The sequence below is a fragment of the Balaenoptera musculus genome, chromosome 19 (genome assembly GCF_009873245.2).
Source record: "Balaenoptera musculus isolate JJ_BM4_2016_0621 chromosome 19, mBalMus1.pri.v3, whole genome shotgun sequence".
In the NCBI taxonomy this organism is placed as follows: domain Eukaryota; kingdom Metazoa; phylum Chordata; class Mammalia; order Artiodactyla; family Balaenopteridae; genus Balaenoptera; species Balaenoptera musculus.
The window spans coordinates 9853038-9880381 of NC_045803.1; the positions used below are offsets into that span (position 1 = coordinate 9853038).

At 51.5% G+C, this 27344-nt stretch overlaps 2 protein-coding genes across 8 annotated transcripts; one reads left to right on the forward strand and one right to left on the reverse strand.

Annotated features, from left to right (window-relative positions):
- Positions 1-875: 875 nt before the first annotated feature.
- CCDC61 (coiled-coil domain containing 61) lies at positions 876-24505 on the reverse strand. Of its 7 annotated transcripts, none has more exons than XR_005017332.1 (15): positions 20683-20910; positions 17059-17217; positions 16724-16806; positions 12969-13126; positions 12225-12386; positions 9248-9458; positions 9076-9158; positions 8223-8392; positions 8030-8105; positions 7555-7697; positions 7387-7465; positions 7156-7210; positions 6579-6657; positions 6191-6464; positions 876-1160 (listed from the first exon to the last, which is right to left on the reverse strand). XR_005017332.1 is itself a non-coding variant. In XM_036832187.1 (15 exons), the coding sequence occupies exons 3-15, from the start codon at positions 17204-17206 to the stop codon at positions 6367-6369; spliced, it is 1545 nt and encodes a 514-aa protein (XP_036688082.1). In that variant the 5' UTR covers positions 17207-17217; positions 22456-22540; positions 24448-24474; the 3' UTR covers positions 6165-6366. The 7 variants fall into 7 exon arrangements, 6 of the variants coding, with proteins under 6 accessions (XP_036688082.1, XP_036688081.1, XP_036688080.1 ...); XM_036832187.1 differs by lacking the exons at positions 876-1160; positions 20683-20910 and adding exons at positions 22456-22540; positions 24448-24474 and having other exon boundaries at positions 6165-6464; XM_036832186.1 differs by lacking the exons at positions 876-1160; positions 20683-20910 and adding an exon at positions 24448-24505 and having other exon boundaries at positions 6165-6464.
- On the forward strand, positions 1487-5533 carry PGLYRP1 (peptidoglycan recognition protein 1). Its single transcript, XM_036832190.1, is given in 4 exon segments — positions 1487-1525; positions 1527-1768; positions 4647-4768; positions 5352-5533. Coding segments are annotated over 4 exon segments (585 nt in total).
- Positions 24506-27344: the final 2839 nt, after the last annotated feature.

Genomic DNA, 27344 nt, shown 5'->3' on the forward strand with positions numbered 1-27344 from the left:
GCCAATGCGGGGCATACGGGTTCGAGCCCTGGTCTAGCAGGATCCCACATGCTGCGGAGCAACTAAGCCTGTGCGCCACAGCTACTGAGCCTGCGTGCCTAGAGCCTGTGCTCCGCAACAAAGAGAAGCCACTGCAATGAGAAGCCCTCGCACCTCAACAAAGAGTAGTCCCCGCTCACCGCAACTAGAGAAAGCCCCCGCACAGTTAGGAAGACCCAACGCAGCCAAAAATAAATAAATAAAAATAAATAAATTTATTTTTTTAAAAAAGAATGAAACTGTCAGCTTACTACCAAGGGTAGATTTGAGGTCAAGACCCAGTGATGTTTTTTTTTAATTTATTTTATTTTTGGCTGCGTTGAGTCTTTGTTACTGCGTGCGGGCTTTCTCTAGTTGTGGTGAGCAGGTGCTACTCTTCGTTGTGGTGTGTGGGCTTCTCATTGCGGTGGCTTCTCTTGTTGCGGAGCACGAGCTCTAGGCACGCGGGCTTCAGTGGTTGTGGCACTTGGGCTCAGCAGTTGTGGCACGCGGGCTCTAGAGCGCAGGCTCAGTAGTTGTGGCGCACAGGCTTAGTTGCTCCGCGGCATGTGGGATCTTCCCGGACCAGGGCTCAAACCCATGTCCCCTGCATTGGCAGGCGGATTCTTAACCACTGCGCCACCAGGGAACCGCCCCCCCCCCCCCCCCCCCCCCCCCCCGCTCCCAGTGATGCTTATGTGGCACTATGAGTCAGACATCTTCTAAGGGATCGACCCATGAGTTAGATACGTTATAGTATCAGCCCCATTTTGCAGGTGGGGAAAACTGAAACACAGAAAGGTTGTCACTTGCCCAAGCTCACACACTGGAATGTCACCAGAATTCAAACTCAGGCAGCCTGGCTCTGAATGAGGGCTCTGGACCACCAGGCTCTACTATCTCCCATGTGGCAGCAAGGTGATTAGCCCTCTTCTGGCCTCAGTTTACTCAACTGTGAAATGGGCTTCCCATTAGTCACCTCTTCGGTTTGCTGCAAGGGTTAAACGACATCGGGCTTAGGTCCAGGAGAAGTGTTTTTAAAATGGGCGCCTTTGTTTCTTCAGTTCCTTGCAGGAGGATGGGAGAAGAGGCCTGGCCGCCTGCCTCCCGTGTTAAGTCCTGGTGAGTTGTCCAATGCTCCACTGAGAGGAGAGACAAAACAGGGCAGAGATCCAGACCCTGGGTCTTCCAGAAACCACGGGGCGAAGTGCCCAGGGGCCTGTGTGCCTCTCCCCACCCCCCACTCTCGGCTGGGTGAGGGGCCCCTTGGCTTTACCACGGTCTCCCCCCCACCCCCGGACCTGACCACACCGCATCCTGTTGGGGCCCTGCCAGAGAAGGAAGCGGAGTCTGGGGTCCCACTGGGAAGTCCCGCGGGGTGTGATTCAAGGCCTTCCCTGCCCCCCAGGCAGATAAAGGCGCAGAGCCAGCCTGGAGCTGCTAGCCATCTCCGCGCGCCCTGCCTGCCATGACCCGCCGCCGCGCGCTGCTCGCCTGGGCCCTCCTCGGCCGTCCTCGGCCTCGGAGCGGCTCAGGAAGCCTCGGTAAGCTGCATCCCCATCGTGCCCCGCAGAGGGTGGAAGGCCCTGACGTCCGAGTGGAACCAGCGCCTAAGACGGCCCGTGCGCTACGTGGTGGTGTCGCACGCAGCGGGCAGCGCCTGGGACACCCCGGCCTCTTGCCTGAAGCAGGTCCAGAACGTGCAGCACTACCACGTGCGGACGCTGGGCGGGTACGACGTGGGCTACAAGTGAGTGAGGAGGAGAGGCAAAAGCTGGAGACGGGACTGCAGGAGAGAGAGGCGCGCGGGCCCGGGAGACCGCAGGGACCCTGTTCTAGAGCCGCCTGGCCGACACCCCGGGCACCTTAATCAACCGCGCAGCATCTTCGTTTGTCCCCAGGGTCGCTGCTTAGGGCTGGGCGTGTGCAGGCAGCGCAAAGATGCTAGGAGGAGGGGAAGCGGCTGCAGTCCAAGCTCTGCCCCCAGAGGAAGGGACAGACTTTGCCAATACGCAGGAAGATGTCCTGTGCACTGGATTCCCTTGGTAAAGTCCGGTGCCTCGTTAAGCACCGGGCCAGGTTGCCGTCCCAGCTCCATTTACTGCTGGCTGAGCCCTGGGGCAGGCATTCACCCTCTTTCAGCTTCAGTTTCACCTTCCTCCTCTGCAAAGTCAGTGGGGTCGTGGCCCACTCCATCACTAAGCCAGCCAGTACCACTTAGGACACCGCCTGGTGTGCAGTGGGAGCCCCCAAATCCATGGACTGTTGGTGCCTATTACTATGTGCCAGGCTGTGCGCCAGATGCTGGGATGGGGGCACAGCCATGAACAGTGTGAATCTAGCCCAAAGGGATTTAAAGACCAGCAGGCAGGGGCTTCCCTGGTGGCGCAGTGGTTGAGAATCTGCCTGCTAATGCAGGGGACACGGGTTCGAGCCCTGGTCTGGGAAGACCCCACATGCCGCGGAGCAGCTGGGCCCGTGAGCCACAATTACTGAGCCTGCGTGTCTGGAGCCTGTGCTCCGCAACAAGAGAGGCCGCGATAGTGAGAGGCCCGCGCACAGCGATGAAGAGTGGCCCCCACTTGCCACAACTAGAGAAAGCCCTCGCACAGAAACGAAGACCCAACATAGCCATAAATTAAAAATAAATAAATAAATAAAAATTTAAAAAAAAAAAAAAAAAAAAAAAAAAGACCAGCAGGCAGCAACAGGTGAGAAACAAGCAAAGTCAACAAGATGAATTCAGATGGTGAGAGAAGCGATGGAGAAGAGGAACAGAGTGACTGACGCGGCTCCGGCATATGGGAGCCGAGAGAAGAGTGTAGTAAGCTGGGGGTACAGCAGAGGTAGAGGCCAGGAGGCTGAGTGAGTGGGTCATTCCTGAGGGACAAAGGTCAGGGTGGCTGGAGGTAGCTGTGAAGAGTGATATGAAATGAGGAAGGAGTTGGCAGGGGCCAGATGGCACAGGGTCTTGTGGGCCATGGGGAGGACCTCCTTTCTACTCTAAGACAGGAGCCATGAGAGGGATGTGAGCCTGCTTGGGTATGAGAAGCTCCCTCCGGCTGCAGTGTGGAGAACAGACTGTAGCGGGGGTGAAGGCAGAAACAGGGGCAGTGATTGGTTAGATCTGCCTCTGGGGCCCATGCCCACCAGCTCCCTTTCCAGGGTAATAGGCTGGGGTCCCGCAAAGGGGCTTCTATAACAAGAGACTCTACTGGTTCTCAAGCCTCGGTAAACAGCAGAATCACCTTACTGGAAATGCAGGTTCCCAGGCCCCATGCTTAGAGACTGCTTCAGTAGGGCTGGGGTGAAGCCAGAAAACCTGAGGACCTCGCTTGGAAAAATCTGGAAGCCTTCAAGGGTGTCCCCAGCTCTTCTGGCTCAAGATTTTACAATTCAAAGGCTCCAACTTCAAATTTGTTTTCCAAGAGTCAGGCGCTCCAATTCTAAGCGTTTCCCTGAAGGAATGAAGAGCAGAGCTTGGCTCCACAGCCTCTGGTCTAAATCACTTTATAGAAAAGCAAACTGAAGTTTGTTTCTCAGATTTTAGGATTCAGAGTCTGATCCAAATGTTTTGAATCCCCCTTCCTTGTCGCATCTTGTTCGGAGCCTCAGTTTCTTCACCTGTAAAATGGGGCTCCTGACTACCCACGAGGTGGTGGGGTTTGAAGTTTAAATTAGATGCATCCATTTAGCTAATATACAGAGAGTACCAACTGCTTGTGCCAGATGCTGGGGCTGTGGCAGGACCATAACCAGCCCAGTCCTGGGGGTCAATATCACTATGGTATTTCTAGTCTCTTCAATCCAGATTCTGAGAGTCTGGCTTCCCAAGTGGCAGATGCAGGACCCAGTATTAGAGTTCCCACATTCTGTGCATCTTTGGTGACCTTGTGAGCCAGAGGACTGAGGTGACAGATATCGCATCTCCAAAACGCCCATCTTCTGGTTAATTCCAGGGTGCCAAATGAAACTCACTCAAGCAGGACGTGTTGAATGAGTGAACCTGACAGATCTGCTGCCAGGATTGGAAACCTCAAAGAGGCAGATGCTGGGGCTCCAGGGTTTGTGTCTGGTTGCAGCGCCAACCCTCGAGTCCCTGATCCTGTCACTCAAGTGTACCCCAGCAGGGAAGAGGAAGCAGGAAGCAGGCTGGGGAGAGGGCAGAAGAGCTTCTCAGTGGAGTTCTGAGAAGCATTAGTGTCCAGGACGTGACCTTGGGTAAATAATCTAAGTCTGCTTCCTCAGCTTAAAGTGGGGATGACAACAGTGCCTGCCTCCGAGGACTGCATGTGAGAATTCAGCAAATCAAGAGCTCAGCCAGTCCTCCAGGGAGGCAGGAGAGAGCCAGACCATGTGGGTGGGAGTCACGGAGACCTGGGTGAAAATCCTGACTCCTCACGGGGTTGAGGATGCAGAAAGGTGCATGTAGAGCTGTGCCTCACAAATGGCAATGGCCACGGTCATTGTTCTTACTGTGGAAGATTAGAGGATAGGAGGAGGGTGTTGGGGAAATTGTGTGTCAGTGACAGGGACAGGGGTGGGGCGAGCAGAGGATAGGGAGGGAGTCCTACCCCACCCCCCGAAGCCCTCCGTCACTCATCCAGACCACCCTCCCACCCCCACAGCTTCCTGATGGGAGAAGACAGGCTCCAGTATGAGGGCCGGGGCTGGAACACCTTGGGCGCCCACTCAGGTCCCACCTGGAACCCCATACCCCTCGGCATCTCCTTCATGGGTAACTACATGGGTAAGTGACTGTCCAGCCATCAGCTAGGGGGCTGACATGGAGCCTGGGGGATGGCACCGCGTGGTGAGTAGTTGCTGGGAGGCTCTGCCACCTACAAGCTCTGTGACCTCGGGCAAGTGACTCTGCTTCTCTGAGCCTTGTTTCCTCTTTTGGATAAAGACCATTTTCAACCACATGGTTTCAGTGAAGATTAGTTCATCTCTATAAAAGTTCTTAGACCAGTCCATGGCACCTAAGAAGTGCTTGATAAATGGCAGCTATTGCTGTGGCTTGGCTGGGGAGGTCTGGGGGCAGATGAGGGCAAATAAGCAGTAATCTTGACAGCTGACACTTGCCGAGGGCTTACTCTGTACATAAAATAACTCTTTTGATCATCCCACAGCCCTGTGGGCAGGCGCTTTCATTCTCCCCTTTCACAGATGAGGAACCTGAGGCACAGAGAGGTTAAGTCACTGCTTGGTGGCGGCAGGCTGGGTTCTGGGCCCTAGCGGGCCAGCTCAGAGTACAAAATCAGAAGCACTACCCACACTCCCTCTGCCCTTCGAGGAAGCCCCAGCCTAACTCCTGCCTCTACCTCCCACAGATCGGGTGCCCCCGCCCCGCGCCATCAGGGCAGCCCAGAGTCTGCTGGCTTGTGGCGTGGCTCAGGGATTCTTGACTCCTAGCTATGAGGTCAAAGGACACCAGGATGTGTAACAGATGCTCTCTCCAGGCAACCAGCTCTACGAAATCATCCAGCAATGGTCACACTACCACCGCGTGTGAGGCCCTGTCCGTCTTCTCACACCGCCCCCCCCACCCCATCAGAAACCCCACTGCCTCCCCCTCCCCCAATTAAGGCAAACCTCAAACTGTATTTCCGTGTCCCACCATCCCCCTCCCTACCCTCTCTCCCCTCCATAAGATCCCAGCCACCCCCCCCACAACCTCCCAGAACTCTGATCTTGCTCAGAACCCAGAGGCCCCGACCCTGAACCAAGACCCCAGAGATCCCAGCTTGGAAGCCACATCACAGCTCAGAACCCAGAGGCCTCAGGTCAGAGCACAGGAATAGCACCAAGTCAGCTGAGATGTCACCAGCAGAAGCTCAGGGGTCCTCACCTCCCGGGCAGGGAGCCATGCAGCAAGACACCCCGTCTCTACCACACCGCCAAAGACATCCTGGGCAGCATCTCTGCTTGAACTCCTCTGGGGACAAGCTGCTCACTCCCACCCCTCAGGTCCCCCCCCTCGTTGCTTTAGAGAGCGCGGGAGTTTTTTCTGAGCCTGTACTCCAACCTGCCGCCCAGTCACAGGCATGGCCACAAATACACGCAGGTCCCAGTTACACCCCCTCCCCACCCGATCTTCATTCCTCCTCACTCCACCCCAACCCTTCAGTCATAGGCTGGGAACATATGTTTATTTACAAAACACACTTACCCTCCCTCCCAGAATGCAATGGCTTCGGGAGACGTAGGGATTAGGGCCTCACACACCTGAGACCCCAAGAGCACCAGGAGGAGCGGGGGGCCTGGGCGGGGCCAGCACACACCAGCCCCGCCCCTCACGCCGAATCCATCCGAATCCATTGGAGGGGCAGTAGTCTCTCTCCGAGGTCACGAGCGCATGTCCAGTCTGTTCATGTATTCCTGCAAGGCCTTCAGGCGGGCGTCGATTTCGGCCATGTCAGCTGCCTGGTGGTCCGAGCTGTACTCTGTGAGAGCAGTCGTGGCTGTGGGGGTCCGTGAGGGGCCCAATATCCTGCCCTCAGTAGCATCCCAGCGGGCTCTGGGGCAGGTGAGGGGGAGATGTGGAGTCCCAGGCTCACCTTTGATGGGGATCCAGCCCCCCGAATCGGCCAGGCGTCTCTGATGGCGGCCGCGTTCCAGGGGGCTAGGCTTCTGCTGCTGGGGATGGCAGGAAAGGGGGTCAGGCACCCTCTATGCCTGCCCCCCAAATCCCACCGGCAATTCTGAACCAAAGGACCTCATAAAAATTAAGGGTTGACACCTACTGAGCACTTATATGCAAAATAAACTCCTTGTAGCTTCACCAGAACCCTCAGATGTGAGTGCTATTACCATCCCCACTTAACTGATAAAGAAACTGAGCTACAGAAGCTAAGTAACTACCGTGAGTCACACAGGTTCTAGGAAGGGGAGGCAGGTTTCAAGACCTGGGAATTTGAGGCCAGAGCCGGTGCTCCTAACCAGAGTCTCCTGCCCCCACCTCATCCCCATCCTCCTCTCCGATCCAAAGGTCTCAAAACACTGCCTCCAGAGGCATTTCGGAGCCGCCTTTACAACCTGATCCCCTAGAATGGAATCATGGGAGAAAGGGCCAGCGAGCTTCCGGTGGTTTAACGCTGCCCCTGCCTCCTCCAAAGCCTGAGGAAAGTCACTCACCGTATTGGACCCACTCCAGGTGGTGGGGCTGGGCGGCTTCCCCCGGCGACGAACGCTGAGAGGACAGAGTAATCAAGGACCAATGGGAGGGGTCTGTGGCACCTGCCACCTCGCCCTCTTCCATGGTTTCAAGGCTCCAGCCTCCATCACCCAAGTTCCCCGCAAAAGACTGTTTCGAGTCTCCCCAGACACCCGTTTGGAGGCGGTCCTTTCCCCCAGCCCAAGTTTTACCCTCTAGGGAGGGATTCAGAGAAATCCTCGAACTCGCTGCAGGAGCTGGCGGACGAGTAGCGGCTGCGGAAACTGTCCACTAGAGGGAGAAGGAGAGTGTGAGCCTCTTGCACTGGCCACAGCCCCGCCCAGCCCGCCTGTCAATCCCGCGCGCTCCAGCCCAGTTACCCGAGGAGCTGCGGTTTCGCGAGCGGTTAGCCGCGTCTCCTCGACCGGTCACGGCTGCGGGGGGCCGAGTCTGGCGAGACCAGGAGACGGATGGACCGTCCCCGCTTCCTCCGCTGCCCAATCGGCTTCGCTGCTGCTGCTGCCTGGAGAACGAGAAAGGAGACGCCCACCTGTGCGCCCAACTAATTCGGGAAAGGGCGTCGCTGCGCCCCGTGGGTCACACCTAAATAGGGAAAAATCATGCGGAGACACAGACCAGGTAGGGGTGGGAGAGACAAATAAGCAGGGCGGGGGGATGGGGGAGGCTGGCGATCAGGAGAGGGGATGGAGGTCAGGCGGGAAGCCGGAGCAGGTAGGGGGAAGGGGAGAGATGGAGCAGATGACAGGTGATGGAGATGGGAGTTGGGGATGGATGGTCAGAGGGTCAGGTAAAGGGACAGGGATACGGGCAGGTGAGGAGAAAATGGGCGCTAACTTCATCTTGATCGCTCTCTGCTTCTTCTCCTTGGCTTTCACAAAGGCTGTTGGGTCGAAACGGGGCACGCAACCACCTAGGACCGGGTGGGGGTGGGGTGTGGAGAGAAGAGGAGGCTGGAGTCATAGGATCACGCCTCCACAGTTTAGTCCCATCCACCTCCTCCCACGGGCAGGGCAGGGTCATCACAGACCTGTGGGCGAGGGCGAGGGGCGGGCAGGGCGGCCTTGACCCCGGCCCCCGCGGTCGCTCTCCCGGGATGAGGAGCGGGCAGCGCCACGGCCACGCGACGTGGAGCGCTCCCGAGACGTCGAAGCCCGATCTTCCCGGGCCGAAGGCGGCACCACCGGTGTAGTCCGTCTCCTGGGAGCACAGAGCCCACTGTCAGTTTCCCACCGGCGACAACTCCTATCCCAAGCCTCTTCCCGGACTGCACCATCTCCGAAACTTCAGGCCCATCCCCCATCAACTCCTAAACATTCACGTACTTACACGATCCTCACAGATACCTTCTCCCAGGGTCCATCCCTATCGGAGCCCCACAAACCACGCCCCCCCAAAACCCAACTGTCACTTCCCTACATCCTAACACATTCTTTCACCAGACCCTTCTCCCAGAGGTCTCCCACAGCCCCCTGGAAACCCTTCCCAATTTTTCAACACCCACCCCAATACATGCCAGCAAACATCACTCGGATACCCACCTGCTTAGCCACGCCCCTTTGCTCAACTAGACCTCAGACCCCGCCCCTTTTCGGTCCCTATCTCCAGGTTCAGCCTCCTGAATGCCGCCTCAGGCCTGCCCATCTCTCTACAGACCCCGCCCATTGTTTTCAACTACTGTGTGTGTCCTTCCCTATGCCCCATACAGTCCATTAGGCCCCACCCATCCCTCCATTCCCGCCCACTCTCAGGCTCTACCTGTCCTCTCCACCCTACCTGGGCCCCGCCCCGTCACTCAGGCCCCGCCCAACCACGCCCGGAGCCCACCTGCAGGCGGGGTCCACAGCTCCAAGGCCCCACCCACCCCTGGCCGCGCCCCTCACCCCCTCTTGTACATGGCCAGCTCAGTGTTCAGCGTCTTCAGCCGGGCACGCAGGCTCCGCTCCGATGCCTTCACCTCCTCTAGCTGCCGGGAGGGAAGAGGGGCGTAGAGGTCCAGACTGAAGCCAAAGTCCGGGACCCGCCGGCGCCCAGCCGGCCGCCCCGCCCCCTCACCTCCTTGGCCAGGCGGCGGCAATCCTGGCTTCGGCGGCCGGACCCGCGGTGCCCGAGGCCGCGCTCCTGCCGCAGCTCCAGCTCCAGGCCGCGCACGAGCCCGCGCAGCGCCTCGACCTCCTGGCGCGCCGCCCGCCCGGCCAGCGCCTCCTCGCGCGATCTGCCCAGCTGGGCCTCCAGCTCGCGCTTCTCAGCCGCCAAGCGCGACACCCTGGGAGGAGGAGGTAGAAAGCGAATGCTGGGGCGGGGTGAGGGGCATGGTGCCATAGTCCTCACTCCTCCACTGGGGTGGGCACGCACCATTTCTTGATCGGTAATTAGAGAAATGCAAATGAAAGCCATCAAGAGATGCTGAGCTGATAGGAACTTTATAAGACAGGGATCCAGCTCTCAACATCCAAACCCATCAGTCCCAACACCACCTGACAGTAGCAAATACACAGCCCCGCCGAGGAAGGCACTGTCCCAGAAACCTGAATCTGATTAGCCTATAGGTTTAACAACCACTTCGCGGGAAATAAACAGAACAGGGGACTACGTGAACCATGGAGATAAAATCAACAAAATCCAGGGACTTCCCTGGCGGTCCAGTGGTTAAGACTCCGCGCTTCCACTGCAGGGGGCACGGGTTCTATCCCCGGTCTGGAAACTAAGATCCCGCAAGCTGGGCGGCCAAAAAAAAAAAATCAACAAAATCCAGACTGTGGGAAACTGTACAAATAACCAGGCTTCTTCCACAAAGAAGTAGCATGAGAAAGGGGGGGAAGGGGTACTGTAATAAATTAAAAGAGATATCTGGATACTTATTCACACAAGCCAATTACAAAAAGACTTTCGTGAGATGATCAGAGAAGTGTCACCACATACACCCTGGGTATCAGATGACATTAAGGAATTTTTGTTAATTTTGTTGGATGTGATAACAGTGCTTATGAGTTTTTTTTCCAAAAATGTCCTTATATGTTAAAGATACATATTGAAGTGTTTACAGAGGAGATTCGGTGTCTGGGCTTTGCTTCTCAGGAGAGAGGAAAGGGCATAGATCAAACAAGATGGGCAAAATGTAGATAACCGTTGAAGCTGGGGCACAAGTACACGTGCATTATACTACTGTCTACTGTGCGTGCTTGGAATTTTTCCCAATAAAACATTTTTTAAAATCTGTGGCTCCCCCGCACTCTCCAAGGAGCTTCCCCATTCGGTCCCTTCCAGCTGACTTCCCCCCTCCCCTCCTCTCCTCCCACCTCCCTCTCCCATGGTCCTCTATGCAAACGCAATTCCCTCCTCCTGAACCCTCTCTCTCTCCTCCTTCTCCTGGCAGGAACCACTCCACTCATCCTCCAAACATCACATCCCCCCCGGGGAAGCCTGCCTGCCCTCCCAGCCAGGCTGTCATGTCCCTGTATTCTCTCCTCTCCTGGCTCTCTGTACGTTTCCTTCCCAGCACCAATCATGGTGGAGCTGACGTTGATCAGTGTGATCATCTGTTTTCTGTCTGCATCCTCACTCCAGCTGTCTGGTCACTGTGTAGGAACCCGGGCTCTGTGGCCAGGCTGATGGAATCCAACTCTATTCCACTTCTTACAAGCTGTGTGACCTGGGGCAGTTTCACTTCACATCTCTGTGAAGTGGGACGATAATAATAACACCTGCTGATAAGGTTGTAGGAATCTGTAAAGAGCGCTTAGACTGTGTCTGGCACTGAGTGATGGCTCGGTAAACATCGGTAGGGCCAGGCAGTGTGCCTGGCACACCGTAGGAACTCAGTAAATGTTGGATGACTGAATGAATGAATCTTGGAGTCTTCCCAAACTCCCTAACTCCAAGCCGGGAAGGGAAAGGTAAGAACCAACAGTCCAGTTGTGGATCTCACGGTAGATGACGCCACCTTGTGGCCATCCTGGGAAACACATGCACACGCACCAGGAAGACTCACAAGGTTCTCCAAGCCCCATGAGCTTGCACTTCTGGGAGGGGAGAGGTCTGGTCCTCCCAGTCAGCACTGAGCGCTCAGTCCTGGGCTAGCAGCTGCCAGCAGTGCACAGTGGCTGAGGAACCAAAGGTGGCTTGGGCTGATTGCCTGGATTCAAGGTCTAGCCAGGCCATATTACTTCACTGTGTAACCTGGGGCAAATTCTCTAACCTCTCTGGGCCTCAGTTTCCTCCTCTATAAAATGGGGACGATAGTAGTGCCTACTTCGGGAGGATTAAATCAGTTAAATCATACAGCACTGAACAGAGTCCCTGGCACACAATTAAATGCTCGATAAACAATAGCTACTGGTATTATTATTATTACTACTTCTAAAAATAGTATTAGCCCTCCCCAATGAATGAGGCCCCCACCAGATGGAGACCAAGTCCCAGTCAGCCCCTCCACAGCCCTCAGCACACAGCAGGCACTCGGTAAACATGCCCATCAGGTTCCTGTCACAGCCTCCCATAACACAGGCTCCCTTTCCTGCCTAACCCCACCTCCATTTGCAATATACTCGGGTGGGTATGTGATCAATGTCTCTCTGCCCCCTGCGCTGGCACTACACCATGGGCAGGGAAGGGGCCAACACGAGAGAGGCGCTTGGTGAAGGTGGATTCAACTGAATAGAGCCCTGCCTCTCACCCTGTCTTTGCACATGCTGTTCCCTTTGCCTGGAACACCCCTCCCTTCCCAGGCAGGGTCAGGTCTCCCTCTGGACTCCCTCAGCCCCATCCATGGTGAATCTTCACTGTCTGCAGACACATCTGTCTCCCGCCCTGGACTGGGAGCCCCAGGAGAGGACAGGGCCGGAATTATCTCGGTCATTGCTGTGTCCCCAGCACCATTAACACATGGTGGGCACAGAGGAGGGGCTCAGAATAAGTATTTGGGGAATGAGGGATGGCTGTCCTTCCAACAGTGCTAAGCATTGGGTCCCGCAGTGCATGATGGGATGTGTCCCCCCCAGCCCCAGCTGCCCACCCCCACCCCCAGACTTACTGCTCCCGCAGATGCCAGATCTCAGTTTCCCGGCTGTCCCGAGTGTCCTGGCCATCCAGCCCTCGAAGGCGGCTCAGCTCCTCCTTTAGTGAGCGAATGATGCCCCGCAGGACCACAGGGTCTGGTTTGCCCTGGTACGGGAGGGGCAGCGGGTAGTGAATCCTGAGAAGGAGGATTAGAATCATGGCATCTCAGAGGCCAAGAATCCACCCAGGAAAGGACATGTGACCATTTCTGGCCAAATACTACAGGAAATTGATTGGGAGTCTTCTGGGAACACTTTTGGTTTCCTGATAAAAACAGCTGATGCAATTAACAAGCACAGCCCTGTTCCATTTCCTCCTGCTTTGATATAGATGCAATGCCTGGAGAACCAGCAGCCATTTTGTGACCATGAAGAGATAAGGATGCAGTCAAAAAGCCAACACATTAAGGACGAGGAAAAGAAGAACAAAAACAAAAACAGAAGGAGCCTGAGTCCCTAACAAAACTGTTGAGTAGCAGCCATCTACCTAGACATCTCGTTATGTGATAAACTATTGTTTAAGGCACTGATAATGGTTATCCTGATACTTGTAGCCAAACACAATAATAAATGATATAACCCTCAACACCGAAGATTCCAAAGGCTAGGCTTAAGCAACATCCCCACCTAGCCCTGGGTACCAGGGGTCCCTAAGTTCTATCCACATCCTCTCCCACCTGACCACCAGCTACCAGCCTGGTGGGTATACTTGTACTCACCTGTCAAACTCCACAGAGTAGATGAGGATCAGGTAGCGCTTGGAGTTGAGCTGGGCCGATCTCGAGGCCAAGGGGCCTGGGCGGCCCCCCATCTTTCGGTTCCGCAGGGACTCCAGATCTGTGTAGGTCAGCAGGTCAAGGGTAACCGACTCACTGCTCTGTTGGAGAGAATGGGAGGGGCTGCCAAAAGACCCAATGTGGCCATACCCAGAGCACACAACCCACACACCTGGGCCACGCCCCATTCATTCTTTGGGCTAGCTGGGCTTTTCCACACTGAGGCTGGTGATCAAGACGGCCCTGCCCCATGAGGGGCTGCCACAGGACATCATTAGAGGGAGAAACTGAAAAGAACCTACATGCTTAGCCATAGGAGACAGCTTAGTGCTGTGGCTTCCAAGTACTGTCCACAGACCCCTGGGGGTCCCCAAGACCCTTTCAGGGGAATCCATGGGGTCAAAACACCTTGCATAATAATACTAAGATGTCATCTGCCTTTTTTGCTGTGTTGACATTTGCACTGATGGTGCAAAAGTCATGGTGGGTAAAACTGCTGGTGCCCATTAGCAGAAAGCAAGCCAGGGGCATCAAATGCACTAGTAACCGTTGTATATTCCACTGCCACGCAGTCTCCGCAGTGGGATGGGAAGGAGGGAGAAACACACAAATAAATAAATAGATAGATAAAAACACAGAAAATGAAACCTAGGAATGTCCTTGATAAACCTGTAAAAATTATTAATTTTTGGGGGGCCGCACTGCGCAGCTTGCAGGATCTTAGTTCCCTGACCAGGGATCGAACCCGCACCCCCTGCGGTGGAAGCGTGGAGTCTTAACCACTGGACCGCCAGGGAGCCCCAAATTATTAATTTTTTTGACTCTTGACCCTTGAGTGCACAGATTTTTACTACTGTGTGTGACAAAATGGAAAGTTCACATTCGGCTGCGTATCAAGGTATGACATTTTCTAGGAAAAGCACTTGTGTGATTGAATTTTGAGCTAAATTAGCCACTTTTTCATGGAACGCTATTTTTACTTGAAAAGGTACTGACAGACAAAAACTACGGTTATTCAGTCTTCGATGTTTGGCAAGCATTTTCTCAAAAATGAACAAAGCGAGCCTGTCACTTCAAAAAAATACAGCTAACAGTATTTGTTGCCAACAATAAGATTCAAACTTTAAAGTGAAAATTAGAATTTTGGAAAACTTGTATCTGCCACTGTGTGCTTGACAGCTTCTCAGTGTGGCAAGGCTTTCCTGGACAGATCAGTGAGGATATTAACAAATATGACTTCCTGATATTGTATAATGAAATGTGTCAACATTTGGAAGATTTGCACAACTCCGTGAACCAATATTTTCCAAATGACCAATGCATGATGTTACAAATGATGCTACAAATGCATGATGTTAGAAAATGGGTAAAAGATCCCTGCAAAGTAAAGATACACCAGTAGATTTTAATGTCACAGAATAGGAAAAGTTCACCGGTATGGTCTCAGATTCCACACTGCGATAAACCTTTAAGAAACTACCACATGTCCAGTTTTAATGCGCTGGCAAAAGAGGATATGCACAATTATCTGAAAAAGCTATTAAAGGACTCCCTTTTTCAGCTATATATCTTCCTGAGGCATATTTTTCTGCATGTACGTCAATCAGGACATATCACAACAGACTGCAGAAGCACATGAGAATCTAGCAGTTTTCTACTAAGCCGGACATTAAAGAGATTTGCAAAAATGTTAAAAGAAAACAACAACACTATATTTCTTACTAAATAATTTTGGTTTTGAAAACATTTTTCATAAAAAGGTTATTTAGGTCAGTAACAGGTTTGTTATTGTTATTTTTAAATGAATTTGTAAATATCTTTATATTTTTCTCAGTTTTAATTTACAATACGGCAAACAAATATTGATAGATAAAACCTGCATGAACAAAAGCTCTTTGGTGTCCTTAGTAATTTTTAAGAGTATAAAGGGGTCCTGAGACCAAAAAGTTTTTTTTTTTTAATTAATTGTTATTGGAGTATGGTTGCTTTACAATGTTGTGCTAGCCTCCACTGCACAACAACAAAACGAATCAGCCATACACATACCGGTATCCCCTCCCTTTTGGACTTCCCTCCCATTTAGGTTACCACAGTGAATTAGGTAGAGGTCCCTGTGCTATGCAGTATGTCCCCATCAGTTGTCTATTTTATACATAGTATCAATAGTGTGTATGTGTCAATCCCAGTCTCCCAATTCCTCCCACCCCACCCCTTTCCCCCTTGGAATCCATACATTTGTTCTCTACGTCTGTGTCTCTATTTCTGCTTTGCAAATAAGAACACCTATACCATTTTTCTAGATTCCACATATATGCCTTATTATACAATATTTGCTTTTCTCTTTCTGACTTACTTCACTCTGTATGACACTCTCTAGGTCCATCCACGCTGGGACCAAAAAGCTTGAGAACCACTGGGTTAAATAAACCATGATGCATGGGTACACTGGCATACTAAGCAACCACTAACAAGGATGACAAACTCAAAAGTTGTAATAATAATAAAAATAGACAATACCTGTATAGCACTTATTATGAGCCAGGCACTATTCTAAGCTTTTTACATGTAATTCATTTAATCTTCGTAACATTATGAAATGGGGACTACTATCATCCCCACATTACAAATAAGGAAACTAAGACATGGAGCAACTGGCCCACGGCTCCCAAGTAGTAAGTGGTAGTGATGACTGATTTCAGAGTCCATGATCTTGGCCATTATGCTATACTGCCTATAGATACCAAAATGTTAACAGTCTGAGGTGGGGGATAGAAACGGAATTCAGACTCTTACTTTCTAAGTCACACATTACTTTAATATCATCACAATTTTATGAGTGCATATTTTACCTGTAATCAGAGAAATAATGTAGTTCACAGTTTTTAAATGATGTCTAAATAGCATCTATGTCACTCTAAGCTCTAACCTGTTTCTTTTTTTCCTATTAATATTTTTAACTATTTGACATTATATATATTTTTTCAATTGTCTGTCTCTCCCACTAGACTGTCAGGTTCGTGAGGGCAGGAATTTTGTCTCTTTTGTTTAGTGCTGTATTCCAGTGCCTGGCACACAACAGGTGCTCAGTAAATGAAATGAATGATTATCTATATCCACTGACATGACTAAATTTTTATGAATTATTGTTGAATCTTTTAAAAGGCTACAGAATACCTTGGGAAATATATCAACTATATAAAATTATAGATCTGCAAATACACACACGTTCACAAGTGAATACAGAAATGGAGAAATGGCTGGAGTGATTTGCATCAAAATATTAATAAAAGGGACTTCCCCAGGGGTCCAGTGGTTAAGACTCCGCCTTCCAATGCAGGGGATGCGGGTTTGATCCCTGGTTGGGGAACTAAGATCCCACATGCCATGCAGTGCAGCCAAAAAATATATATATATTAACAATATATTACTAGGAGTAATATATTGGGAGTATTGGGAATGGAGTGATTTTTACTTTCTTCTTTACATTTCTCTGTGACTTGAATTTTCTCCATGATAATCACTATCATTAGAATTACAATCAGAATAAGGCATTTACATTTGGGAAAGAAAAGAAAACGATAGCCCTGTTCCTTCAGTGAAAGAGAAGGTAGAGGGTCTTGCATACATCAGGTGGGCATCTACCCTCCCAGAGACCCAGGGAACAGACAGCCCCCCCAGCCCCCAACCCTGGCCCCTACCTGGGTGAGGGCCGACTCCAGCATGTTACAGAAGATGTTGAACTGTTTGAAGTTCCCTGTCTTGTGAGTCAAATCTTCGATGACTAGGTAGGGAGAAAAGTCCTTCCTGAGGTCTGACCACTTGCCCAGCCCAAGGGCAATGCACCCAAGCTTTCCACCTTTCCCCAACACCAGTGGCTCTGGCCCAAGGGATGAGTCCTACACCCCCTCCCCAGCTTAGAGAGCTTCTAGTCAGGTAGAAGAGGCAGGTGGACAGGATGCTGATTGGCCTCATCTTCTGGGAGAAGCTGATCCCAGGGAAGGACAAGTGAGCCCACCCAGGCAGGCACACTCACAGCTGGCATCGAACTCGGCCCGCCACTGGTCGGCCGTCATCCGGTCCTCCACCTCCAGCTCTAGCACCTGCCCAGACACCATCACCCGCACGGCATGCTCCACACCCCGGAAGACGTAGTCCACCTGCAGGCCAGCTGGCTGGTCCATGGCCAGTGTCACTGGAGAAGGGAATGAGACAGAGACCCAGAGGGGCTGAGAGCCCAGACTCAGGAGCTGGAAGGCCAGAATCCTGGTTCCACCATGTACCACCTTAGGAAAGAGACTTTGCCTCTCTGTGCCTTAATTTCCTCATCTGGAAAATGGGTATAGTAATGGCACCTACCTCATAGAGCTGTCATGAGAATTAAATTGGACAATACACATAAAAGCACTTGGAACTGTGTCCTGCACGTTACTATGCCCAATACATGCTGGTTAATAGAATATACGATTTCCAATAAGAGGATCAAGATTAATACTATTGATTACTAATTTATTAATCCTTATACTCATTATATATTTATTATTTATTCATTTATTTAAACATTTGTGGAGAAAAGTCAAGCTGTAAAGGGAGACAGAGTATTGAGATCAGGCTGGGCAGAGATTTTAAACAGAGGGTCAAGGGCAGGCCTCCCTGGGGAGGTGACATTTGGGCAGAGAACTGAAGAAGGTCAGGGAACGAGCCAAGTGGCTATCCCTAAGGAAAGTGGTCCAAGTCGAGAGAACAGCCAGTGCATGGATAACAGATTATCCATGATAAACTTAAATCATTTACATTGAATTAACAATTGAACTTCTTCATTAGTCCGCTGTAAGCATAAATACTTTCTCTCAGCCAACAGGACTACTACTCACTGTTAGTTCCATGAGGAGCTGGAGGAGAGGGTAGGCCTCCACCCTCAGCATGAACTCTAGGGACTGGTTCAGAATGGGAGCCCCAGGCTGCTTGGGTTCGTGTCCAAGTTCAGCTATGTGCACTTAGATGGGCAAGTAACTTAACCTCTCTTGGAGCCAGATTCCTTATCATTAAAGCATAAGCCATCCTGGGTGCTGGGGATATGATGAGAAACCAGATTCTGTCCCTACCCTCGAGAGGGTGGCAACAGTTAAAGACATAAAAATGTCAACTAGTGGGGTAAGGGAATGCTAGGGAGTAGGGGTTGCTCTTTTAGCTCAGGTGGTCAGGGAAGGGCCACCCTCTCCCTGCTGAGCAGAGGCCTGGAAGGAGGGATGGGGGGAAGACAGGTGAATATCTGGGGATTAGGATCCAGGTAAAGGGAAAAGCCAGGCAAAGATTCCAAGGCAGGATGTACCTAGTTTGTTCTGAAAACACCAAGGAGGTCAGTGTGAGGGAAGGAGAGGGGGAAAGTGAGGAGATCAGAGAGGTAACGGGCCAGATGATGTTCCTGCAGGCCTTTGTAAGCCCACAGAAGGATAACAGCGTTCATCTCCTTAGATTGGTGTAAGGATTAAATGAATTAATCATGTTAAACTCCTTGGTGAAATTGAGCCATGCCTGACCCAAGCAAGCACTCAATACATATCGGCATCGTCATCATTTTTTTTTTATTGAAATATAGTTGATGGACAACATTATGTTAGTTTCAGGTGTACTACACAGTGACTTGACATCTGCATACATTATGAAATGATCACCACGACAGACCTAGTAACTGTCTATCCCCATACAAAGTTATTCCAATATTATTGATCATATTATGTGGCTTATTTTATAGCTGGAGGTTTGTACCTCTTAATGCCCTTCACCTATTTCATCCCCACTCCCAGTCATCGCTATTCTTGTTATTATTACTTTGTTGTTGTTTCTGAGCTTGAAAGGGACTAGAGAGACAAGGCCAGCCCATTCCCTTCCCAGTGTACAGATGGGGAAACTGTGGCTCTGTGAGAAAAAGAGCCCTGTGCAGAGTCCCACGGGTGCTGCAAAGACAGAGCCACCCAGGGATCCCCCAACCCAGATCATGGGGACTCCTCCAGTGCCTGACCTCCTTCTCTCCCCACTGTCTCCTTTAGTCCTCACACTTTCCCCAATTTAGTCCTTCCTAAAGTCTGATGTTGGAAAATTTAATATTTTGAGCCCTGAATCTCTAGGTCAGTGATTTTTTTTTTTTTTTTTTTTGACCGTGCCACTGCACTGCATGCAGGATCCTAGTTCCCCGACCAGGGATCGAACCCGCACCCCCTGCAGCAGAAGCACCGAGTCTTGACCCCTGGACTGCCAGGGAAGTCCCTCTAGGTCAGTGATTTTTAATCTTTTTAGAGTCCTCAAGCTTTTGAGAATCTAATGAGATCTCTGAACCCTCCCCAGATAAATGAATAGATCCATAACCTCTGCAATTTCAGGGTCTCCCAGAATACCACCCCCCCAGGCTCATCCACAGATCCCCTTTCTCAAATGCCCAAGGACAACCGCCAGAGCCCCAGCCATCCTAAGAGGCACGTCTCTGCCTCTAGACCCAAGCTCTTAACTTTATCTGGGGGAGGCGGTCTCTGGCGCTTTGGACGGACTGATGAAATCTGGAGAACATTTTCCCACTCACACTCTCATAATTGTACTTTCATTCTCTGGGGTTTCAGAAGCGGGGGCGGAGGTTAATAATTCCTGACCTACGGGCAAACAAACAGCTACACATTTCAACATATCCCTCACCCCCTGGCCCCCAGTGCGGGTGCCAGGCAGCGCTGGCCCCGCCCCACCGGGTGTCCTAAACCCCGCCCACCCACCCCGCCCCTCAAACCCCGCAAGCCAATCAGCGGTCGCGCTGTCCCGGTTACCACGGCGCCAAAGGCAGCAGCGGAACACTTGACGAGCCACGCAGCCTAACCGCCCCATTCACCACCCCACTCTTGGTACCCAACTCTCCCGAGGAGGCAGAGGAAGAAGGGGACCCGCCCCACCTCATCCCCGCTGCCAACCCGGCTCTGCCCTCCTCCTTCCCCACTCCCCCACATAAGCCCCCCATTCATAGCCCTTCACTAGATAACAGGGCCTTTCTGCATCCCACTGCCCTGATGACACAGCCGCCACCTCAGTCTCCAGATAGTAAGCCCCTGAATATTCTGCCCGAATTCAACTCTCCGCTTACGCCTACCTGCCTCCTCACCTGCACAAACTGCGCCCGCTCCCCTCCCTCCATCCTCTCTTCTAGACAGAATAAATCCCACACTCCCCAGCCAGCTCGACTCTCCCTTCCTGACCCCAGCTCCCCATCCCTCATTCCCTAGATGGCCTCGAGATTCTGGCCACTCCCCTTCTCCCAGTCCCCCATGTTCTACTGGGGTTCCCCCCATATTCTACTTGAATTTTGTCCCGTCCCCCCCAACACACACACTATTCCGCCTGGATTCTGTCTGCATATTTGCCCAAGGTTCTACTCCACACACACCCCATTTTCAGCCTGTATTCTGTAACCCTGATATTTCATCTGGATTCTGTTCCCTCTCAAATTCTATGTAAACTCCCTGCACCTCCCCTCCACCATTTTCCACTTCTCTTCCCTTCGGAGAGCCCTCCTTGAACCCCCCCTCCCCCCCCACCCAGTTCTGGGATTCTCCAGGCACCGAGTCACTCCCTTCCTCCTTCATGCCCCACCCTGCCCCCACTGCCGACCCTGTCCTTCTACCTGCATCCTCCATCCTTGCTCTGTGACTCCAACCAGTGGTCTGTGACCGCCGACCAGTGGCCCATCCTGGTCGCTGGTTTTGTTCCAGTCGCACGTCTCTCCCAGCTCCTCTTCGCCTCAGCTTAGGGACCTCCGCAACCCAGCCGGGGTGCTGTGCCCTTGAGGCCCCGCCCCTGCCAACCCGCGACGTCAGCACTTCCACCTAGTGCGCTCCGGGTGGACTCCCCAGCGCCCCACTCTGGTCCACACACCTGACACCATTTCTCCGGCCTTATGACATCATGGCTTCAGTGCACACGCGCGTGCACACACACTCAGTTTTCCAACCCCCAGCCCTCTCATCTTTCACTAAGGTGACCCCCCCTCCATTTCCAGTGTGACATCACCGCCCCTGGCTCCTCCTCCCAAATTATGCTCCCCGGATATTTCAGATTTCACAGCCCTCACCCCAGGACCGGAGTTGACAGTCCTCCACGCTGGGCTCCCCCCAAACAAGTCCACATCACCATGTCCCACACCAGACATGGGTAAATCACTGGCCCTGGCAGCCCCTACCCGATGGTTGTTTTCCCACCATCCGCTACCACCACGCCCCACACCAAATATTCCCGCCAGCCATGACCTAGCTGGAGTCTCCAATACAGCGTACCCCCCACCTCACATTCATACACGTGGCTTGGCCTCAGTGACTCTTCCGAGCCCCCAGCTCACTGCCCCGCCCCCCACCATGTGGGTGAATTGGGGCTGGATGGAACCCTCTTCCCCTTAGCCCTGCACTCCAGATCAAAACCTTCCACATTATCCCCCTGGAATGTATGGACCCCAAAGCCCTTTAGGACACCCCACAATCCAGACCCCCATAGTGCCCACCGCAGCCCATCACCACCCCCTGGGATATCAGACACCCTCCCGCCACTGTCCTTCAAATGCTTTTTGCCTTAGATAAGGACTATGCACACCTACCAACCAGTGACTCACCCTTAATTCTGCTCTCTGGTAGATATTGTAACCATCCCCCATTTTACAGAGGATGAAGCATCTTGCCTCGAATTCTGCAGTGAGGGACTGGCACATTCATCCCCCTACTCCTTACTCAGCTGCCTTTCCCTGTCTACCTTCCTTTTCCTGCCATAACTCTCTGCTCCTTTCCCTTCCAGAGCACAAATCCAAATGTGGCCTCACACCTTAAGCACGGTACACGCTGCAGGCTGGGAACTCCTGGGTTCAGATCCTAACCCACAATGTGACCCCCGGCAAGGCATTTACCCTCTCTGGGCCTTTCCCCATCAGTGAAGCGGGGATAATAAGAGTTCCCACCTCACATAGGATTATTGTGGGGATTGAATTAGTCAGTACATACAAGGTGCTTCAAACAGTGACTGGCACTTGGTCAGCTGTTACCATCTGTGCAACTAGCTGATGATTAGTTGCCAGACCAGAAGTTCATGAGGGCACAGCCATTTTGATCATTCTTGTATATTCAGCACCCTGGGCCTGGCACAGATTGGGGGCTGCTTGTGAATTAATGGTCGATGCCAGGAGGCGGGGTTCAAGGCACTGGAGATACAAGCAAGGTCTTCTCCTCTCAGCTCACTCCTTGTCATCCTCCAGGTCTCAGCTCCAATGTCTCCTCCTGCAGGAAGCCCTCCCTGACTCCCAGGCTGGGTAAAGGGCTGCCTCGATCACTGCAGAGTCCCCAACATGGCCTAGCACTGGGCCAGCCACAGAAAAGGAGTTGAATGATGAGAGTTCCAGCCCAAGCTCTGAACCAACCTGTTTTTCAAAGTGAGGGCCGCAGACCTTCAGCATCAACACGGGAGCTTGATGACAATGCAGCATCCTGGGCCTGGTCCCAAACCTACAGAAGCAGAATTTCTGGAGGTGTGCCCAGGAATCTGCATTTCCTACAAGCTCCCCCAGCACAAACTAGAGCTGAGATCTTCTGCCCTTGGCCACCACAATCTGTCCAGTTTATGATCCCATCTAGACCCCAACACCCTCCCAGCTCAACAACCCTGCCCTATATCACAGGGAGACCCCCCCAAGAAATGGTGGTAATGGTGGAACAGTACAACTAACACCTTTTTAAGCACTATGTGCATTTCTAGGTGCTGAGTTCTAGATCCACTTGGAGCCAACACTCTAGTGAGGGGCGTCTAAGAAGCCCAGTGGATATAAACAAATACTAACATATGTCAGGTAGTGGTAAACCTTATGAAGAAAAGTAAAGCCAGGTGGTGAAGGGCCAGAGGGTGGCAGGAGCTATTTTAGTTTGGGTGGTCAGCGAGGGCCTGTCTGTGGAGTTGACATTTGAACAGAGACCTGAAGGAGATGCCACGAAGGCATGTGGGGGAACTCAATGCAGACAGAAGGGACAGCAAGTACACTCCCCACGTGGGGATGTCTTTGCTATGTTTGAGGGACAGCAAGGGGGCCAGGGTGGCTGAAGCAGAGTGAACAAGTGGGATTGGTGGGATCTGAGAGCCGGGAGGAGGGGGTGCTGGATCAGGTGGGGCCTTGTAGGCTTGGCAAAGACTTTTACTGCGTGAGATGGGAGCCATGGGAGGGCCTGAACAGGGGAGCAACATGATCTGACTTTTGTATTAACTTGACCATGGGGCCAAGGGCAGAGGCAGGGGACCCAGTGAGGAGCCCACTGCAAAAGATCAGGTAAGACAGGTGATGGCTTAGGCCAGAGCAGTAGCAAGGGAGGTGGTGAGACACGGTTGGATTCTGGATGTGTTTTGAAGGTAGATCTGTGAGATTTGCTGATTGACAGACAGTACGTGGGTGAAAGAACAGGGAGGAGTGAACGACAACTCCAAGATTTCTGTCCTGAGTACCTGGAAGGATGGGACTGCCATCAGCTGGGTTTGGAGGTTGAAGGGGGAAAACGCCAAGTTTAGTTTGGGGCAAGTTTTTAAAGTCTGTATGTCAGCTGGACTTCCAAGTAGAGAAGAGCCAGCCATTGGACATATGAGTCTTGAGTTCAGAGTAGAGATCTCGACTGGAGATAGACACTTGGAAATATCATTACATAAAGAGCATATGAAGCCAAGAGACTGGGTGAGACCACAAGGTGAATGGTACAGACTGAGAAGAGAGGAGGTCATTCTACTGATGATGAAGCTGAGGCACAGAGGCTTAAACAACTCACCCAGTGGCAGGGCCAGTGGCAAAGCCAGCATTCACACTCAGGCAACCCAACGCCAGAGCCCACACTCTTAGCCACCGGTAGGGTTAAGAAGTTTAAGAGTTAATTCACATAAAACACTTGGTAGGTGCCTGGCACATAGTAAGCCCTCAGTAAACGCTACGTGTATCATAAGCTTTCACACCTCGTCAAAGCACACCCTCATCCTTGGAGTTCTCACTCAATATTGTTCTTCACCTGCCCTCCACCCAAATCAAAGCTTTAACTGATGGCAGGGACTTCCACCACCCCACAATGCTCTATAACCCTCTGCCTTAAAACCTCCCATTAAATTGCAAGGCTATCTTACAAGGACATTTCTATATTTTACCATCTCCTGTCTCCTACTTTACACACTTCCCCCTTTAAAGAGCCTCCTGCGAAACAGAAAACACCCCCCGACTCACATACCGCCCTCTGCCTCACAACTCTACCCGTGTTAAAGGGCAACCCCTCCCGATTCTCACACTGCCAGTTCTGCTGCCTGCCCAGCCCACTCTCCCCCCAGAGCATCCCCTCCCCCCAGGATCGCTACCCAAGCCCGCGCACCAACTACTCTCGCCGCCTCTCACCTTCTCCACGGACACCCCTCCTCGCGAGCCGTTCAACTGCCGAAGCTCCAGCCCCGCCCCAGGATCCGGCCTTCTCGCTTCTGATTGGTACTGGCTTACTCGCAGCCAAGTTCCCATTAGTCAAAACAGACGCCCGTCACTATAGCCCGCCCCAGAGAAGAACCCGCCCCCCAACGCTTGCAATTGGCCAACTCTGAAGAGAGGTTCCGAAATGGGTCGGGTCGTCAGTCTCCTCTCCAATCACTACTGGCCGGTAACTACTGCCAGTCACACAAAGAAGGTTGTTCCTCTGAGAGCGGAGGAAATCCCGGAAGTAGCTCTTTGACTCCGCCCATAACCCCCTGCGGCAGAGCAGGCCACGCCCACGCGGAGGGGCTGGCTGGAGAAGACTGTCCGACGCGCCTGCGCAGAGGAAGGTCTTGGCCGCGGGTACAGAAGCTGCGGAAACGTTCCTAAAGACTGGTTGAGATTTATCATCGTTCAGAGCGTTCCAAGCCTGCACTTAGCAGTTTGCAGGCCTTGGCTTAGTGATAGTTAGCAGTAACCATGCAATGTAGGGGCTATTATGATCCTCATTTTGCCACTAAGGAAACAGGCTCAGAGAGGTACCGCCACTGGCCCAGGATCACACAGCTTGAAAACTATCCCTATTTTGGCTTATGAGTCATCAATAGGGACAATACAACTTACAGAATTTGATGGGGGAGTAGGGGAGGGGAGCGTTCTTTAAGAAAAGGAATACAGAATCACTAACACAAAACTGGGTATGAACATGAAAATTTACTTAAACATGAAATAATTGTTATTGTACTTTTAATATTGTTATTGTTACTTTTAAATGGTACATATTTAAAAGAGCTGACAAATACCACAAACATTGCAAAATCCCCAAAGATAAGGTAGTGTTTTTATTAACTTACTACCTGACACACCTGTGTGGTATGTTTCCTACTTTTTTGGCTGCTTATACTTATTTCATAATATCCTGATCTGCAGAGAGAAGAGAAAAGTAAATTATCTTTCCTCTAGCATACTTGATGGAACTTTTTTTAGTCATTATCATTTAGAAAAAGTTCAGCTTCACAAGTCAGTATTGGTGATGTCATCTAAGTTTTTTGGAAATTTGTGAAAACTTTCATAAAGTTTAACTCATGTAAGCTACATGTTTTGGAAAATGTTTCCACAGACTAGCTTCTAGCTCAGTCCTTTTAATTCTTGACTCCCTTTCATTATGCAGTTGCTTCTGGAGTAGACCACTAGAGGACCATTCATACCACAACAGACTGGCCTTGTAACTAGTGAGTTAGCACCTTGGACAATAAGATTATTCTGGAAGCCATTCCAGACACCAGGACAACTAGTTGGGTAATGTAAGTACAGCTGAAAGTGTCTATGAACCACATCAAAACATCCCATGAAACCCAACCTGAATGTATCCTCAACTCACCTTCCCCTCACCTAGATCCCACCAGTAACCAAGGTGACTCCAGCCCCACCCGTGGTAGAGAGAAATGCAACAGGGGGACATAGAACTGGGAAAAACCAGTGGTCTTAACCAGCTGCATTTTAAATACCTTCCTTTTGTGAATTTTAAAAAAACATCAGCCCATAGGAACACCTTGCTAGGGCCGTGGAAGGGCCTATGCAAATCAGGGGCCCTGAAGCTTATGTGAGCTTTACTATAAATCCACTCTGAATACCTGTCATCATGCATCTATTGAATTGAATGTCCACTGTGTACCAGAGACTAATGCCAGAAATCCTGCCCTGAAGCATAATAGCTAGTCCTGACACTGCCACCAATTGGCTGTGGGGACCCCCTCCCTCTCTGGGTGTGAGTTTTCCCACCTATAGATTGAATATTGCTAAAAGACTAACATTTTTGGTTATTAGGAGGCCCAGACATAAAGTCCACTAAAGAGTGCTATTAAGAATTTGGGGGCTTTGCAATCAGAGAGACCTGGATTAGAATCCCAAAGCGTATGGAAAAAAAATAATCTCTCAAGGCTTCCTCTTACCAGCTTGGGACTGTCCATAAGCCATATGTCTTCTGTGAGCTTCGCTTTCTTCATCTGTAAATGGAGTTCAGTGCATTCATTCATTCATCAACTGTTTACTGAACACCTGCTATGTTTCAGGCACTTTTTTATATTCCAGACACTATGTGCTGAGAGTAGGTACCTCAGTGAACAGGCAGAAAAAGCCCATGCTCTAGTGAACGGGAGACAATAAAATGCAAATAAATAAATGTCAGGTGCTGATAAGTGCTGTGAAGAAAATAAAGCAGAGTAAAGGGGACAGGATAGCCAAAGAAGTGTCTCAGCGAAGCTGGCTTAGAGCAGAGACCTGAAGTAAGTGAAGGAGCCAGCCTTGTGGTCCAGGGGTAGAGCATGCCAGGAAAAGGAAACAGTGAGTGCAAAGGCCCTGAGGTTGGGAGCATGCCTGATGCATTTAAAGAACAGTGAGGGGACTCCCCTGGTGGTTCAGTGGTGAAGACTTGGCACTTCCGCTGCAGGGGACACGGGTTCGATCTCTGGTTGGGGAACTAAGATCCCACATGCGGTGCAGCCAAAAAATAAAAATAAATAAACGTCTTTAAAAAAAAAGAACAATATTGAGGAGGTCAATACTGAGTGACTGGGAATGTGGTAGAAGAAGTCTGGGAGGGATCCAGAAGCCAAGTTGTGTAGGGTCTTAAAAGCCATTGTGAGGTCTTTGCTCTGAGTGAGAAGGGACCCATTGACGGTGGAGGGCAGCAGGGGCATAATTTTACTCATGTCTTGAGCAGTCATACTCTGTTAAGAATAGGCTGTTAGAATAATTCCAATGAGATAAAATGGTACAACCTGGGAAAAACATTTTGGCAGTTCCTCATAAAGTTAAACATAGCATTATCT